General features: G+C 38.5%; 1 protein-coding gene across 2 annotated transcripts in view; it reads right to left on the reverse strand.

Annotated features, from left to right (window-relative positions):
• Positions 1-16449, reverse strand: part of OSBPL1A (oxysterol binding protein like 1A) — a 71926-nt gene that overhangs the window by 50672 nt on the left and 4805 nt on the right. For both annotated transcript variants that reach the window (XM_042869560.1, XM_042869559.1), the window contains exons 3-14: positions 14107-14192; positions 12722-12796; positions 11474-11585; positions 10298-10383; positions 8611-8755; positions 7707-7774; positions 7575-7619; positions 6888-6961; positions 6742-6805; positions 5656-5757; positions 4121-4246; positions 2860-2941 (exon numbers count right to left, since the gene is read on the reverse strand). In XM_042869560.1, the coding sequence (XP_042725494.1) occupies positions 2860-2941; positions 4121-4246; positions 5656-5757; positions 6742-6805; positions 6888-6961; positions 7575-7619; positions 7707-7774; positions 8611-8755; positions 10298-10383; positions 11474-11585; positions 12722-12796; positions 14107-14192 (1065 nt within the window). The remainder of the gene's footprint in view (positions 1-2859; positions 2942-4120; positions 4247-5655; positions 5758-6741; positions 6806-6887; positions 6962-7574; positions 7620-7706; positions 7775-8610; positions 8756-10297; positions 10384-11473; positions 11586-12721; positions 12797-14106; positions 14193-16449) is intronic.

The following is a 16449-nucleotide window of genomic DNA, read 5'->3' on the forward strand; positions in this document are numbered from 1 at the left end:
ATTTATTTTGCAAATTGTATGGAACGCAAGGCAAAGACTATTATTATGCAAATACGTGCTCTGTTGCCAAAGCTCACTAATTCACTGGAATTATGAGTCCACATGCTTGGAGCTGCTAGCACATCTAAGAGGCGCAGCACACTCAGTGCAGGAGTTGGAAAGATATTTGTAATAAATATGGATAAACCTCTAAGATACCCGGATTTAGAATAGCATGTTGATAGACATCTAGGGAGAGAATTTTAAGTATTTAGCCCCAGTAAAGCAATTCTGTATTACTCAAAGGCTTTCAGCAGTTCGATACAAAAGGACTTCTAGCCCAGAAATTTGCGCTCTTGGCATAAGCGCCTGGACTTAAATACTTTAAAGACATCCAATGTGAGGCTGCCCAGAGAGGCTGTGGATGCCCTGTCCCTGGAGGTGCTCAAGGCCAGGTTGGATGGGCCAATGGGCAGCCTGGTCTATATTAAATGGTTGGTGGCCCCCCTGCATGTGGCAGGGGGGCTGGAGATTCATGATCCTTGAGGTCCCTTCCAAACCCGGCCATTCTGTGATCCTGTGTAATTCTGTGAGAGAACTGGGAGAACTCTAGCAGTTTTCTGTTGAGACCTATGGAGATAATGCATGAATCTATAAACAGTTCACTGGCCCATGAAGTTAGATACTTAGTAGAAAAACAGGAACTTACTCATTTGCCAGAATGAGCAGTTTCTTGGAAAGACAGTACCTGGTTTTCTTTTATTCTGGTTTTGTTTGTTCACGTTGTATATTTTTAGAAAAAAGCTAAATTCCTCACTGGATCTTCAGGTCAACATGATGAGGTCAGAAAAACTTCTCTTATCTGTCAAAGGGATGTTGCTCAGTACTAATTTTCAGATTGTGTGAATAATTATTTAACATCTGGTATTATTTAAACACTTTGTCAGTGACACAGACAGTGAGATTCAGTGCACTCTCAGCAAGCTTGCAGATGATATTGCTGAGTGGTGTGGTCAACACACTGGAGGCAAAGGCTGTAATCCAGAAGGACCTTGATAGGCTCAAGAGACAGGCCCCAGTGATCAACATGCAATTCAACATGGCCAAGTGTATGGCTCTGCATCTAGGTTTGAGCAACCCCAGAGGCTGAGCTATAGGTGAACTGAAAGAAGCTCTATAGTGAAGGACGTAGGGATATCGGTGGGGAAAAAAAAACTAACAAAAACAACATGAGTTGACAATACACAGTTGCAGCCCAGAGGGCCAACTGTATCCTGGGCTGCATTAAAAGAAGTATAATTAGCAAGTCAAGAGATGTGGTTCTCTGCTCTTGTGAGACCTCATGTGGAGTACTGCATTCAGCTCTGCAGCTCCCAGCGTAAGATGGGTGTGGATCTGTTGAGAGTAGGTCCAGAGGAGGGCAGTGAGGATGACTGAAATGCTGGTACATCTTTGCTATGAAGGGAGGAGAAGAGAGGTGGGATCGTTTAGCCTAGAGAAGAGAAAGTTCTGGGAAGGCCTTATATAATGGTCTTTCAGTACTTAAAGGGGGCCTATGGGAGTTATGAAGAGAGACTTTCATTAGGGCGCATAGTGACAAGACAAGGGATAATAGCTCTAAACTAAAAGAGGAGAAATTTAGGCTAAATGTTAGGAGGAAATTCTTTACTCAGAGGGTCGTCAGGCACTAGAACAGGTCACCCAGAGAAGCTGTGCCCCATTCCTGGAGGTGCTCAAAGCCAGGTTGGATGGGACCCTGGACAGTTTGATCAGTAGGTGGTAACCCCAAGCACAGTAGGGGGTTGGAACCAGATGGTCTTTTAGGTCCTTTTCAACTCAAACCATTCTGTGATTCCAAGATAGCTGTCTTTTTGTATTATGAATTACATAGTCTTCCCAATAAAAGATTCATAAGTATTATAAAACTTTAACATTCTTTGTGAAGTAAGAGCTCAGTGTATTCAGTCAGAGCAAGATAAGTTAGCATCACACACAGTAACCGATCCAATTGGCAAAAGGAAGAACAACTGAGTTGGAGCACGGATAGAAAAAGAAAAATTTTCCCTCCCAAAAGTGCTATTCTATTATGGCCTATGACTTGTACAGATAAACAAGTTGCTTTCTAGTTTGAGCGTCGTAAATTTTAGTCACAATGTGTAAATAAGACTGAGTTACAAAGAAGCAACAGTTAAACATTCTTAATGGATATCTTGGTGTGTTTAATACATGAGCTACTTCTGTACACATTTAAGGCATTCTAATCTTTAACAGCTTAACCTGCTATTCTTAGTCACTTATACTGTGGAAGTCTCAGGTAGATGTCATTTTAAGATTTATTATTTAAAAGGAAGCCTGATACTTTAGAGCTGGCAAGAAACTCATTGCTGAGGTCTGTGGAACACATCCCATCACACCATGCCTCCATTTCCCTGTATAGTTTTTTAATTTCATTTCACATCCTGTTTATTATGTCCCAGCTTCCAATGTGTTTTTACTTGCTAAAACACACATTCTTTGAGGGGAAAGCTACATGAAAAGAGCAAGCTGTTTGCACCTTTCAGAGGAATCTTACACTTTGCAGTAAACTACCAACTATTGTTTTTAAAAGCAACCATTATATCTAAGGATAATTTTACTACATTTACAGATCCAAGTAAATTTTGTTTCAAATCAGCACAATTATTTGTTCCTGCAGATCTGAATTCTTAGTTACTCTCAATTATAATCACATTACTTCGTTTGAATCTGCTTAAGTGAGGAAAACAGTTAAATTTTTAGGAGCTTGAATACATAATTTCAGTGAAATTAAAGCACATGCTGCTTAGCAGAAAAAAAAGAGTTGCCTAGTAACAAACTGTTTTTCATAAAAGCAATTTTTACCTTTTGTAACATCCAAAGATTTAACCATTGCAAGAAAGTCTGAAATCTCTTTACTGAGTCTTTGTTGGCATGTTTGTGCTTTCTGAAAGAGAGAATGGACAGCAATTTCAGATGTGTCTTGTTCTAGGGAAAGTATAAATATGTTCTCTTAAGTACACTGAAAATTTTAAATTTCGGAAAGTATTAAATATTAACAAAGATTCCCAGTGACAGATTGGTAAGTTAAAACTGAAAGTTACTTGAAGTATGCTAAAAGACAAAAGCAATCAGATTTATACACATTCCATTACAACCAGCTTTTGTTTAAATTAGTATAGCAAACCAAAACTAGAAGTTTCTATGCATGTTCTGCTTTTCCAATTCTTCCCCCACCCTCTTTCTCAATAAAAAGCTCGAAAACCCAGGAAGAGCCACTGCTTGCCCTTTGATCAGGAACACAAGAGTAAGTAAAACATAATTTAACTGGCATATGGCAAGTACAGATATATACAGGAACCCATTCCAAGATCAAATCTCAGGCCAGCACGTGAACTTAGAGACATTCGTCTACTGACAACACCTTCTTCAGTATGCTGCTGGAAATTACCAGTACCACTTACCCTCTAATCTCCTTTATTCCATGAAATACTTTTGAGTTCTTGTACCAAAAGGTGAGGTATAAGACTTTCGGTGCACAGTCACATGAAGACTTTTTGGGTTTTTTTTTTTGCATTGCAGTGTCATAATTTTTGCCTACTTCCCCTTAAAGTAAAAGGCTTTTTTAAAGCATGTATATGACAAAAAGCTAAAATCACAGCCTGGATGCTAGAGTAATGGAAGACAACTCATTTACACCGAGGTCTGAAGGATCACTGTACAATGTACCTGATGTGACCTAAGGTTTTAAATGCTCAATTTTACACTATTTCACTGCGTGCATATAGGCTGAAAGTTAGCTTTGGTAACATCAAAGCTGCAGGACAAGTACAGTACACAGGGCTCCCTCTCCTGGCTGAAAATTTCAAACAATTTTTTACCTTCTGGTAGCATTGGTAAAACTGGGAAACCTCACTCCACAGCTACAATAAACATAACATTTTACACATACAGTCTAAATGGGAAAATATCACAGTATGAAGTGCAGGAAATAAAGGCAACATTTCTGTACCACTGGGAAGAATTAATCAATAAATTTGGACCAAAAGTACACTGAAGTATCCCTGCACAAAACAGCACTAGTCTACCATTGCCTAAATGCATGAGACAAGTATTCAGTACATACTTTCAGTGTTTCTTGTAGGTCTGTAACAGATACCGAATCATCTTCCTCATCATCGCTACTCAGCTGCTCCTGTGTGCAGTAGTGAGTGCTGTATGCAGAGTGGTCTTCTATTGCTTCTAGCCAACTCTGATCAGAAAAACAAAGTTAAGAACATTAAGGTCATCCCTGGAAGGCAGCAGCACAAATGTAAATTAAAAAAAAAAAAAGTTCTGTTGATGTAATATATTCATTAGTAAAATGAGACATTAACAAGTTGAAAAGAAACTATAAAAAGTTACAATTTATTCAAGATAAGTTACAACACGCTCAGACTGCTACTAGGACTTAACTGATCATACTCAGTACAAATGCCAACCACCTCCAACTCTATCCAAATTCACAAATGTCATATCAACTATTAAAAGACTGTAGAGAATGTATCTTATGCCTTTGGTTTTCTGTTCAGATCCCTGTGACAATGTCATGCAGAAGGCAGCTGCTTACAAAATTTCAGGTACTATCATAACTAAGAGGTAGATTCTTCTCCTGTTCATAGAATCACAGAGAGGCTGAAATTAGAAGGGACCTCTGGAAGTCAAATGGTCCAAGCTCCCTGCTCAAGCAGCATCACGTATAGCAGGCTGACCCAAAGACAATATTTAGGCAGCTTTTGAATATCTCCAAGGATCAAGACTCCACAATCACTCCAGGCAACCAGTGCCAGTGCTTCATCACCCTCACTAGTTCATTTATTTAAACATTTTCAGTTGTATTTCAGTTTGTGCTTATTGCCTCCTGTCCTGGCACTGGACAGAGCCTCTCTCTGTCCTCTGTGTGCTCTATCTTCAGATATTTATAGGCATTGACAAGACCCCTCCCCCCAGCAGTCTCCCCCAGGCTGAACAGTCCCAGCTCCCTCAGCCTCTCCCCACAAAAGAGCTACTCCAGTCCCTTTAATCATTGTAGTGCCCCTTTACTGGGACATCTCCAATATATCCCTACGCCTCTCCAAGTGGGGACTCAGAACTGGGCACAATATTGCAGATGCCTTCACCCTTACTTACCTCTGGTTAGTAACCCACAGAAGTGCAGTAGTAACTTCACTACAAAAATCCCTACAAACAAAATGTCATTCAACTGTTTCAAATCCAATTTTTTTTTTTAATATCATTCATCAGCTCATCTAGGAGACCAGCTAGAGTAGAATGTATCAGGCATTCTTTTATTTGAGAATAACAACACGACAAAAAGAATAACAGAACAAAGTTACAGTAGGAATCTATCAGATGGAGAAGTTAAAAAGGAAGTTAAACTACAAGTCATACTACTGGCATGAGATTGGAAAATAACACAGCACTAATTTTAAAGATGACAATCTGCCAATTTTTGCAAGACAGTCTATAATCATGCTAAAATATTCAATATATACATTTACATTACCAAGTCCTGAAAGACATCAAATCTGCCACTAACGCATCCATAGCTAGCTGTATGCAAATTGTTTTCATTATAGAAATTATTACATCTTAAAGCCTTTCATAAAGGCTCATTATTACCTCTCTAGTATGAGATGGGAAATTGTTTTTAGGGATCTTGAAACGATGAACTGTGTCATCAAAACACCTGACAGAAAAGAAGCAACTGTCTGTAGATTTTACCTAAAGCAACAAAGAGACAAAATGAGTGTAATACATCAGTTAGAAAACTGTTTTTAAGAGAAGGCAAGGTTGAGGAATTACTGTAACTCAAAAGTTTTTGCCTCAGTTTTGAGGCAAACTAGGTAAAGTTTTACAAAAAACTTTCTTAGAATAATTTTGCAGAGTATAAAAAGTGCAGCCTTGCATTTCATGAACGAAAAGACAGAGTTTCTTTATGCCAAGATACTGTATTTGCAGAGTACCACTTGATTCAGAGATCTCAGCAATGGTGCAAAGCTATCAAAGTTGAGGAATTTGTTGGTATAGAAAGGCAAGAATGATTTTTTTATACAAGAGCATGAGTAACAGAGCTTGTGGTGCCAGTTTATTGAACAAGGACATGTTAGCTCTATAAAAAGCACTGAGATTACCCTAAATGCATCCCTCTTGAGAACTTCATTCTGTGCACTACACAACTTTCTTTCCTCCCCAGAGGTGGATTGTCACACTGGCTTATATTCAGCCTAGTCTTCCCTTCATCCTCTCCCAAAAGGGATGCCCACAAGCATATCTGAAGTGAAGGTGATTTGAAATAACTTCTTAAGAACTCATCAGTTCCTTAACTGAGAAGATTAAATTACTCATTCAGTTACAAATAGCATGTGATAGCTACAAGGAGGAGCTAGTTATTTGCTGTTCTCTATCACTGTTGTACACAACAATGTCTAAGGAGGCATGCTATCAGGAAGTTTTATACTCGTTTAAGGCCTCAAGACTTTGGAAAGAAGTGAAAGAGCTGAAAAGGCACATAGAATACTTTGTTTGACAAGAATCATCGTTTCTTGCAACAGCACAAGCCTTTTTTCTTAATTATTATTCATAATAATAGACATGCTTAGCAATCTAGCTGAAGTTTTCATTAAGTATAGACCACCACCACCACAAAAACAAACCAAAAACAACAACAACAAAAGCAGGAATTACAGGTCTTATTTCACTTCCTACCGTGCACACAGCTTGTGTTAGATGCTTGCATCCCTGACGATGCTCATTATTTACTGCATCAGCTCTTTGAAAGAAAAAGAGATTTAATAACATGAAGATGGGAATTATTTAAATGTACTTATCAGAAATTCAAGCACAGAACTTACTGTCTTCGATACCAGGAAAGGACTCCATGCTCTAATACTATCCAGTAGAGTCTCCAACCAAAAAATCGTGAGCTCTAAAGAGATCACAGGAACAGGTAAGCTTAACAGCTGAAGAGTTACTTAAAAGCAGTCAACATTTTCCTTATGAGCTACAATTTTACGTGCTACGTATGTTGGTGGTCATAACAATCTGAGAATACTTTCTTTTCTTAGAAATGTCTGAAGATGAAAGTTCTGCTGAGCCTGCTATTCAGTAAGAACCCAAATACTAATTTATTTTTTTAAATACTACAGGAATTGTTAATTATCACACAATTGTATTTTATAAGATCAAATGAGAACAACACACATTAAGATGTTGAACTGTATAATTTTACATTTCACACACGGTTCTAGTTTAAATAACAGTTCCTTGTATTATATTTATGTGTGAGTATATAGGAAAATTTACAGAGAAGAAAACTTCAGAAAGTAGGCAAAGATTAAAGATTAAGACCAGAGTGCCATAAATATAGCTACACTCAGACAGTCCATTTATAATTGATTCAATATACTCAAGTAAAAAGTTATGTCATTTAACAAATGCATTATTGAAAAGCTCTCTCATTCAACAACTCTTACTTAAGCATAGAAAATGACACACTTGGATATGTTATAAGCTATTTCAGAAAAGGAAATAAGATATACCTTCCATAGGAGACCTTCGTATCGTCTCAGTGGTTTGTTGATAACCTGCAGAAAAATTAAAGCTTATGTAGGAATGGCTCCAAACTGACAGCTTCAGCAAGTGGCATTTTAAATGGGTATAAAAGTTCTTACCTTTCCAGTTTTACCTCCCAGTATTAGCTTCATTTCTGCACCTTGGGCTAGATCAAGGGGTGTCTGATCTGTTCAGTAACCAAGATGAGGCATGAGAATTTGATGCAAATAAACTTAGGTGCAATCAGCTTAAAATAACCACCCTGCGTATACCCCATTAGTCCCACAGACATTTAAGTTAGGAAGCATAAACCCCTCAGGGGCAGAAGATGCAAAAGCACTCTGTATTTCACTGCAGTGAACTACTCTACAAGAGTTCCACTGGCCACAGATGGGACTTTGCTCTTAGCCATTTGTTTATTTTTAACATTCAGCCATGTAAACAAGTTTTAAACATTCACAAATATCAAAACAGAGGCATCGTTTATCAGATGACAAGTACAGGTTGAGTAACATTCGTGTAAAGATTTCCTGGACATGCTTTCATTAGAAGCACTTTTCTGAAGGATCACTTTTTCTGAGTCATGTCTTCAATTGTATCGCTTTTATTACCAATGTCCCAAAGTTTGGTGTTTAACATTAAGAAAGCAAAAGTCAAGCATGAGTTTTTTCATGATTAAGATAGACAACACATAAACTTTCTAGAAATAGCCAAGTTAGGAATATAAAAGCTTGTATGGTAAATATTTTGCTGCAGTTTGTACGTCCGCAATTTAGCCAGAGTTGGGCTTCCTATACTAGTGATGCAACGCTTGTAAAGCTCTCTCAGATTTTCTTTGCACAGAATCACAGAATGGCCAGGGTTGGAAGGGACTGCAAGGATCATGAATCTCCAGCCCCCGACATGGGGAGGGCCACCAACCTCCCCATTTATTGGGTACTAGGTGGTAAGTAACATACCTTATAGAAGCTGTTAAGAGTAGGCTGACATTTAACATTTTATATGCTTTCATTTGGTACTCACCGTTTTTATTTCTTATTTTAGGATCTGCTCCATTTTTTAGAAGTTTCAATGCGCAGTGCTTGTGGGCACGGTATGCTGCACAATGCAATGGTGTGTTCCCCATCTGATCCACACAATTGATATCTGGTGGTTTGGGCTTGTTTAACTGGAAAAAAAAAAAAAAAAAAAAAAAGAGGAGACTGGTTTGCATATCAGTTTTCCTCCCTCTCCAGATGTCACCCTCATCGTTTTTAAAGTTATCCATTCCTAACTAGAACACGTCAGCATAGGCCTGGCAATGAAGCAGGCACATATTTGAGAAGGACAAGCACTACAGCAGTCAAATAAAGTGTTCAGCTATAGTAGGAAACTCCTTAGTTTTCTACACGCTATTCTCTTCTCACCCCTACTGCTCTGCTCAGAAGCTGTTACCCTGCTAAGCTGCACAGTGCCAGAGAAAATTCTCCAGGACTGCAGTTCAGTCATCTACATTGCTGGAATAGCCCTTTCAGATTTTTGGCCTGAGCCAAGATTCACTGCTATTTGTGGAAGATTTCCAGGTACAGTCTGAAAGTTAGCACAGGCCAGTGGTAAGCCCAGAATAAGTTTGTGTGGCCACCCAGTTTCAGAGAACAAGAATTTCATTAGGCAGGGTGGAAGGCCTGCCAGTCTTGGTGACACAGCTGTTCTGGACTATTTAAAAGTTCCTACTACAGGCAGCCTGTTGAGAATGCATTAAAACTGTTTGTATAAGTCTAACTAAGTGGAAACTGGAGATTAGAGTAACTATGTAACTGATACAAAAAAAAGTCAGGAAGAGACAGCTTGCAGAAGTACAACCCCTTTAACAATGAAGTCTTAAATACCTGAGTTCCTAAGCACTTGTAGGCTTTCACTCTTTCAGAATCTCACATTTGTGTATTTTCCATAGAAGTAAACAGAACATTCAGACTGCTCTGATGTATTATCTTTTAAGACTAAGGAAGCCAATCAGGTGAAAAGTATTTCACACTACACATCTTACTTCCAGGAGAATGTTGGTACTCTCAAAAATAACTTGATTTCAAGCACTGAAACAATCAAAATCCAATTTGATATGGTTCCCAGCAGCCCTGTAACCAACTGCTCTTCAAACAGGAGTTGAACTAGATGCTTTGCAGAGGCACTTTCCAACCTCAATTCTGTAATTCTTCTCCTCTAACCATGAAAATCTCATAGTACCATCAGTTTAAATTACTATGAGTACACAGTAAAGTACAGAAAAAGTTTAAGTGTTTCTCATCATGGAATTGTATTATGCAGATGACTGTTAAAAACCAGAGACTTCAGCTGTGATGGACAGTACTGACAAAGGCCTACTTTCAAGACTGAAAACAGAGGTCATACGACAGTGAAAACATAAACTTGTAAAAATGACATTAAGGTAACCACAATAACAAGCTCGTGTCAGGAGATCCAGAACTATTACATTGGAATTTTTAACTATATGAAGACTACTTAGGAAACTAACATCAAAGATTTTGAAGGTTGCAAAACAATGGTTTTCAACAAAAAGGCCTCAACTCTTACCTACACAATACAGAGCAGAGCACTCACTCTCTGAGGTCACAGCACTTCAAAATGTAAGGCCAGATGTCATGTTATTTGTACTCAGCATTACAGCTTCAGCCACTTGACACTGAAGTATTACAAGAACTTGAAATCTTACCAAAGCAGACAGTTTCCCTGCTTCCCCATCTCTTGCTGCTCCTAAGAGCTCTTCTTCCAGCTTCCTTTCTTGTGTCCTTTCAACTGCTGTTAAAAAAAACATAGGATAAAATGTTATCTATATGAAACACTACAGCTTCAAAGCCTGGAGAAGGAAGAAGGAAGCATTTCTAGTATTATTTATTTGGGATAGATAAAAGAGGGATATTGACTCAGAAAAGAGCCAGAGTCAGAGCAAAAAATCTGATGTAAAAAACTGTGATAGTTGAAAAGATGTGCAAGTGCATATACAAATACACACATACTTTCATTATTTTTATACACTTACAGCCCATCTACACCCTCTAGTAAAACAGAAAGCAGGAAAACTACATGTCAGCCCCATCAGATCTTCCTTGTGTTCCTCTCAGTTTCTCTTCTCTCATCACTCAGAAATTCTATGCTCCTCTAACAGTCCAGCAGATCACTACTGGAAAGGACTGTTAACTGTTCATTTGAATGGCAAATTAGAAGAGATCACCTTTTACCTACACAATCTATTGCACAGGACACAGCACTTCAACAGTATTTAGGAGCAGTTCATAGTAATACCGGGAGGCAGCAGATCTTGAAATCTTCAAAACTATACGTGCAAGTGCCTGTGCAAGTATTTGGACATTATCTCCCTCACTTTCAAATCCTGAAAGATGGTAGAAGAAATGTGGAGAAAGCTGTTTTGTTTCCCTTCCATTCTTCATTTGGGGTAACTTTCAAGACTGCAACAGCAAGCTCTAAACTTGATCTAATGCCAGGTCACCTTTGTTAAGGAGCAGAATTCTGAATGGTTTGCAATCTTGTTGACAAAGCCACTTAGTATTCTTGACTTCAGTTTTTCCTTTTCCAGGGTGCTACAGCTTTGACTGCTATATACCTATTCAGAGCTGTAGCAAGGATTCAACAGAACTGAAATATTTACTTGAATAATACTATCAGGATTTATAATACTTTACTCTCCAAATCATTTGCAGAAGTACCATAACAAATAATCCATCAGAACTTCAGGAAAAAAACCGAAGTTATTTCTTTCTAATGACAAAATGTGAAGAGAAAATTCCACTAAACTTCTGTAACTTGTCAGAAAAGAACAGCTTTTAGAAGGTACAACTGTTGAAAGAAGTCTATAACCTATTAAAGTTACCTTCCAACATATTCCTTATGTCTTTATCATGAGTAACTTCTTTTGCTGTTTCTCCACTCCCATTAACAATAGAAGTATCAGCATTATACTGCAAGAGTAACATCACCACCTCCTGGAAAGGAATTTGAAAAAACACTGCTTATCTATTCCAGTTACGGTGAGGCCAGAATCCAGCTTTTGACATCCTGCAAGAAGAGCTGCAAAACTGTCCATCATCACTTACAAAAACAGGAAGGAATGTTTTAGAGAGACTGAGGAGAGGAATTAACTGTGACTTTCACTTCCACGTTAGTCAGGCTGAGGAAGCTAATGGGAGTATGGCTGAACAGACTGACTGTTATTCAAAAACATGTCTGGGTAGCCAGGATAAATGCTGTATTTGACAGAATAAAATAGTACCACCGGCTCTCGAGAAATCTTGTGACCAAACACTCACCCTTTCAGCAGCGCCAAAAGATTATGCACAGAAGTACTGCCAGACTGGAAATGATGGCAGGAAGCAGGGAACAGATCAAACTAGTCTCATACCACAGTCCTGTAAGAAGCTCTCTAGTTCTAGTTTTCTACGAAGAAACTACATTTACAGACACCAAGTGCACCAATGTGTCCTAATTTACATTTTTATTCCTTCAAAATATTAAAATACTGGGTATCTCTCTATGCAGATATGCATTTAGTTAAGAGGAACAATTCCTACTCTTCTTACTGCATCAGGCGTACCAGGCACAAACACAGATTAACCTGTTGTACTTCAGCAGTACATGAGAGATTTTCTATACTGTTTTCCACACAGTAATTAGCACCTGCAGCTACAGCTAGTGCAATGCTTAAATGTTTCTTCTTGTGCACACAGCAAAAGCAGACCACAGGCATCAGCTTAACCACACAGCTGACACACAGCGCATAGAAAACAAATACTAGTGCTTCTTTCTCTGTCTGCCAGCAACAGTCACCAAAAGCAAACTAAAAGAGATATGACAAATTATACCACAAAAACAACAACAACAAACCCAAATCAACACAGACCATGTCTTCAGGAAAAGAAGACATTTGTGCTATGTTTTTGTTTCGGACAGTTATAGTAGCTATGCAGTGTGCCTTGTTCTTTTGAGCACACTGTACCGAAACAGATGACAGCAAGTCATTTTTAGAAACACACTCCAAAACAACATTTTGAAATAAATCTTACTAGCAGGATTTCCTTTAATAAACCTATGGGTGAAGCTTCAAAAAGGCAACATGCTTTACCTTACGTCCTGTGAAAGCTGCACGATGGAGTGGAGTGTCTCCCATGTCATTCAGCACATTCACAACTGCACCAGCCTAGACAGCAAAAGCAAAAGATGTCTAAGTATCCCTCAAACAGGAACTGCACAGCTAGTCTCACTGATTAAATGGGGTGGGGAAAGACAGGACACCCATACAGGTCTCGTGGCAAATGAAATCAGAACTCTAATAGAACCATGCGGGAAACAAAGTATGTATGCAAGAGTCACAGCCAGAATTCTGTATATTGCTTCAAAAAGGAAAAGCTTCTTGTGCTTATTTTCCCCCAGCCAGCTCTTTCACTTTTGAGAAGATGGTAAACAGAAAATAAGCATAACAAATGGGTTTAATAATCTATAGGGACTTTTTGGTGTTTCTTGCTTTTTTGTGTTGTTTTAAAACTCACTGAAAGTGCTGGAATAGTAATGGAAAACACACATACATATATTATTATAGGTGTAGCATCTGCCTCCTGGTTCTGCCAGATTAACAAAAGGCAGTGTTTCTAGGCACCTATTGTGGCTCTTTCATCTGAAAACTCACGTCAGCATTAAGATGGTACCTATCTAAAAAGAAAATAAAGAAAACACCATACTCAGCCAAAAATATCTCAAAACAAAGTGCAGACGTGACTATGAAGAAAAAAATAGGTCAGTTTTACCACAAATCATAGAATGACTCAGTTTGGAAGGGACCTCAGGGATCATCACATTCCAACCTCCCTGGCACAAACAGGGCCACCAACTTCCAGATCCTGTACTACACCATGCTGCCCAGGACCCCATCCAACCTGGCCTTGAGCACCTCTGTGGACAGAGCACCCATTACCCTTCTGGGCAGCCTGTTCCAGCACCTTAGCACTATCTCTGTAAAGAACTTCCTGACATCTAATCTCAACCTTCCCTCCTTTGAACTTAAAACCATTCTCCCTTGTCCTATCACTGTCTACCCTTGTAAAAAATTGATTCTCCTCCTGTTTGTAATCCTCTTTTAAATACTGGAAGGCAAGATTAACAGTTTATCATTTCAAAGACAGAAGAAAGAAAGAGTTGATCTACATTAACATATGCCTAGAGAAAAAAAATGCCTACAAGTAACCACACAGAACTCTGCAAACATTTCTATGCAAAATTTAAATTAGGTAACAGACAGCAGCACTTAAAACATTTTGGCCCTTCCTACAACACAGTAAGTGAAATTGCCTAAATTAAATACTTACATTTTTCAGTAATATAACTTAGGCCTTTGAAACATTTGTATTATTGCTATGAGATGCTGGCTTACTATATGCAGATATAAATAAATACAAAATGCTTCGAGAATAACAAAGTTTCCTGCCTTTTACACAGAGGTAAACAGAAATATACCTTCAGCAAATCCTCTACCACAACAGCATGTCCAAAGTAGCACGCAAGGTGAAGAGGTGTCCAACCCATATTAGATTTACTTCTTCCTAAGAGACACAAAACAGAATCAGTAAATTAAGTTTTGGTCACATACAGCATAAAGAAAGATGCTGCCATGTGCATGAAGGTTTGCACATGTTCAAGTAACAGAAGAACAAGGAAGCTGGAAGCATCAATCACACAATCTGAACCATTACGTGGTTTGAAAAGTAACCCATTTCAATCCACAAAGTCTTTCTTAAAGACAATTTAAAAGTAAAGTATGTCCTGGAGAATTGGCAGTATGTTTAGAATTATACAATCACTCCTTTAAGAATCGAGATATTAAAGCATTAGAAATTACTACTAAGTTGATGAAGTCCTGTTAATTTCCATTTACAATACTCAATTGTGTTATGAAAAGCTGGATTGTGCTTCGTTTTTACTAAGCAACAGACACACAGCATTTGGAATGCCACCTAAAAGCTATCAGTCTTTTTGGAAGCAAAATTTAAAATAGAGGCATTAGAAAATGTTTTAAGTTACTGCGATCCTCATGTTTTCCCTTTTCATATGTCCTCAAGTGTTGAAGTTGGGAAGATGCACAGCTTAAATTTGCCGCAAGAAGATAAGCCACTAGCACAAAGAAAAAACTGCTGTCCTTTGAGGTTCATAATTCTCTTTCTGCTCTCATTTTACAAAATAACATTAGAATGTGGTGCATAGCTGAAATAGTTTTCTATCTTTATAGTTGTTTCCAGCTAATATTTCCATCCTTCATTAGCTATTTCTTTCATTATTTGTTTGCTTTTTTTCTCAGATCCTTCCACTGCTCCAGATTTAATCTTCCCCTCATTCCTTCCAGCCTATAGTTGTTCCTGCCCTGCCTGACCGATAGACTCAAGTACCACAGAAGATAAACAGTGTGGGGATGACCAACTCTGGGGTTACAAATACTGAATGACACAATAAATGGACATCATTCATCCCTTAGTCTAGTGGAACAGAAAGTTCTTCCAAACACAACAGAAAGGAGTCGCACAATTAGTCCAAGATAGCCCTCAGTTACAGTACTGAGGAGAGAATGCTGCTGCCAAGGAATCCAGTCATTAAAAATTCAGGAACCTGTCTAGATTTGCAGTTCTCATCCAATAATTGCCAGAAGCCCTTGTTCTGCACTCACTGCATGTTTACACTTCTGCTGTATTTAAGGAGAATGAATAACACAGATAGGCCTTTGAAAGAATGACCATTTTGGATGAAACCCTGGCTTGGTGTTGTTTTTATGCAGGGTATCTTCCTTTAATGCTGGTGAGCTGAGAAAACTGGAAATGGGAGTTCACATCATTCAGCTAGATTATCGTCAAGTACATCTTGCTTATCTGCAAGCACTGACTGGCCAGAACCCAGCCACAGCACAACTAATATGCAAAGTCTGAGTTTGTCTTCCCCCCTTCCTCCTGTCTGACAACACTGTTGTTAGACTTTGTGTCCTCCATCTAGAGTACAGATTCAGAACACCAGACAGTTTTTCCAAGATGTTGAAGGTAGGCTTTCACACCCAGGCATAGAAATCTCTCAGACTTGAGTCTTCCAAGGCACACTCAAAAGAAGTTTACGCTGCCTCCTGCACAGCCACCCACCTGCTCTAGATGTACTTTATTCCTGTTAGCCAAGCATCATTGCATTCGTTCCTGAAGCACTGAAGACAACCCCTATATAGCTTCCTTTTAAATTATGTACTACTCCCTAATGATGAAGTATGAAGGGTCTGGATTTTATACACAACACCTTTTTCTGAGATGGGCACATTAACTATTGGAAAAACAGTCTTGAATGAGTTTTCAAACAAATGGATGAGTAAACTGACGATTAAGAACTAGAGCTAAGAAAGCAACACAGTTTGTTTGGATAACAGCTTTTCCTGCTCTCTAGGGCCAGCTATCCCAACAGTTAAACAATGAAATCCCAGCCTGCGTAAAAAGAGATACACATTCACTTTTTTGAAGCAACCAGAAGCACACTCAGGTAAAGAAACATAAAGCTACTAAATGAATAAAGAAATAGAGCATTCTGCTACTGCTGACAAGCTTGCTAATCCAGACCATTTGAAATTTTAACACTCAGTAAGCAAACTACTTAGCTGTAACTGATAGCTACGCACATCCAGAACTTTAATATTGGCCAAAGACTCAGACACAGATAACTGGCAGTTTTACTTTCTTTTCCCAAATGACTTCGTGTACTGCTAACAGCAAAACCTGTATGTTTATCCCAAACATTCTCGTGTCAGCACATGTCAAGAAATGTTGCTGCAGTTACTAC

This window comes from Lagopus leucura, unplaced genomic scaffold (genome assembly GCF_019238085.1).
Source record: "Lagopus leucura isolate 7727_CA_CO unplaced genomic scaffold, USGS_WTPT01 Super-Scaffold_100002, whole genome shotgun sequence".
NCBI classification, from domain to species: domain Eukaryota; kingdom Metazoa; phylum Chordata; class Aves; order Galliformes; family Phasianidae; genus Lagopus; species Lagopus leucura.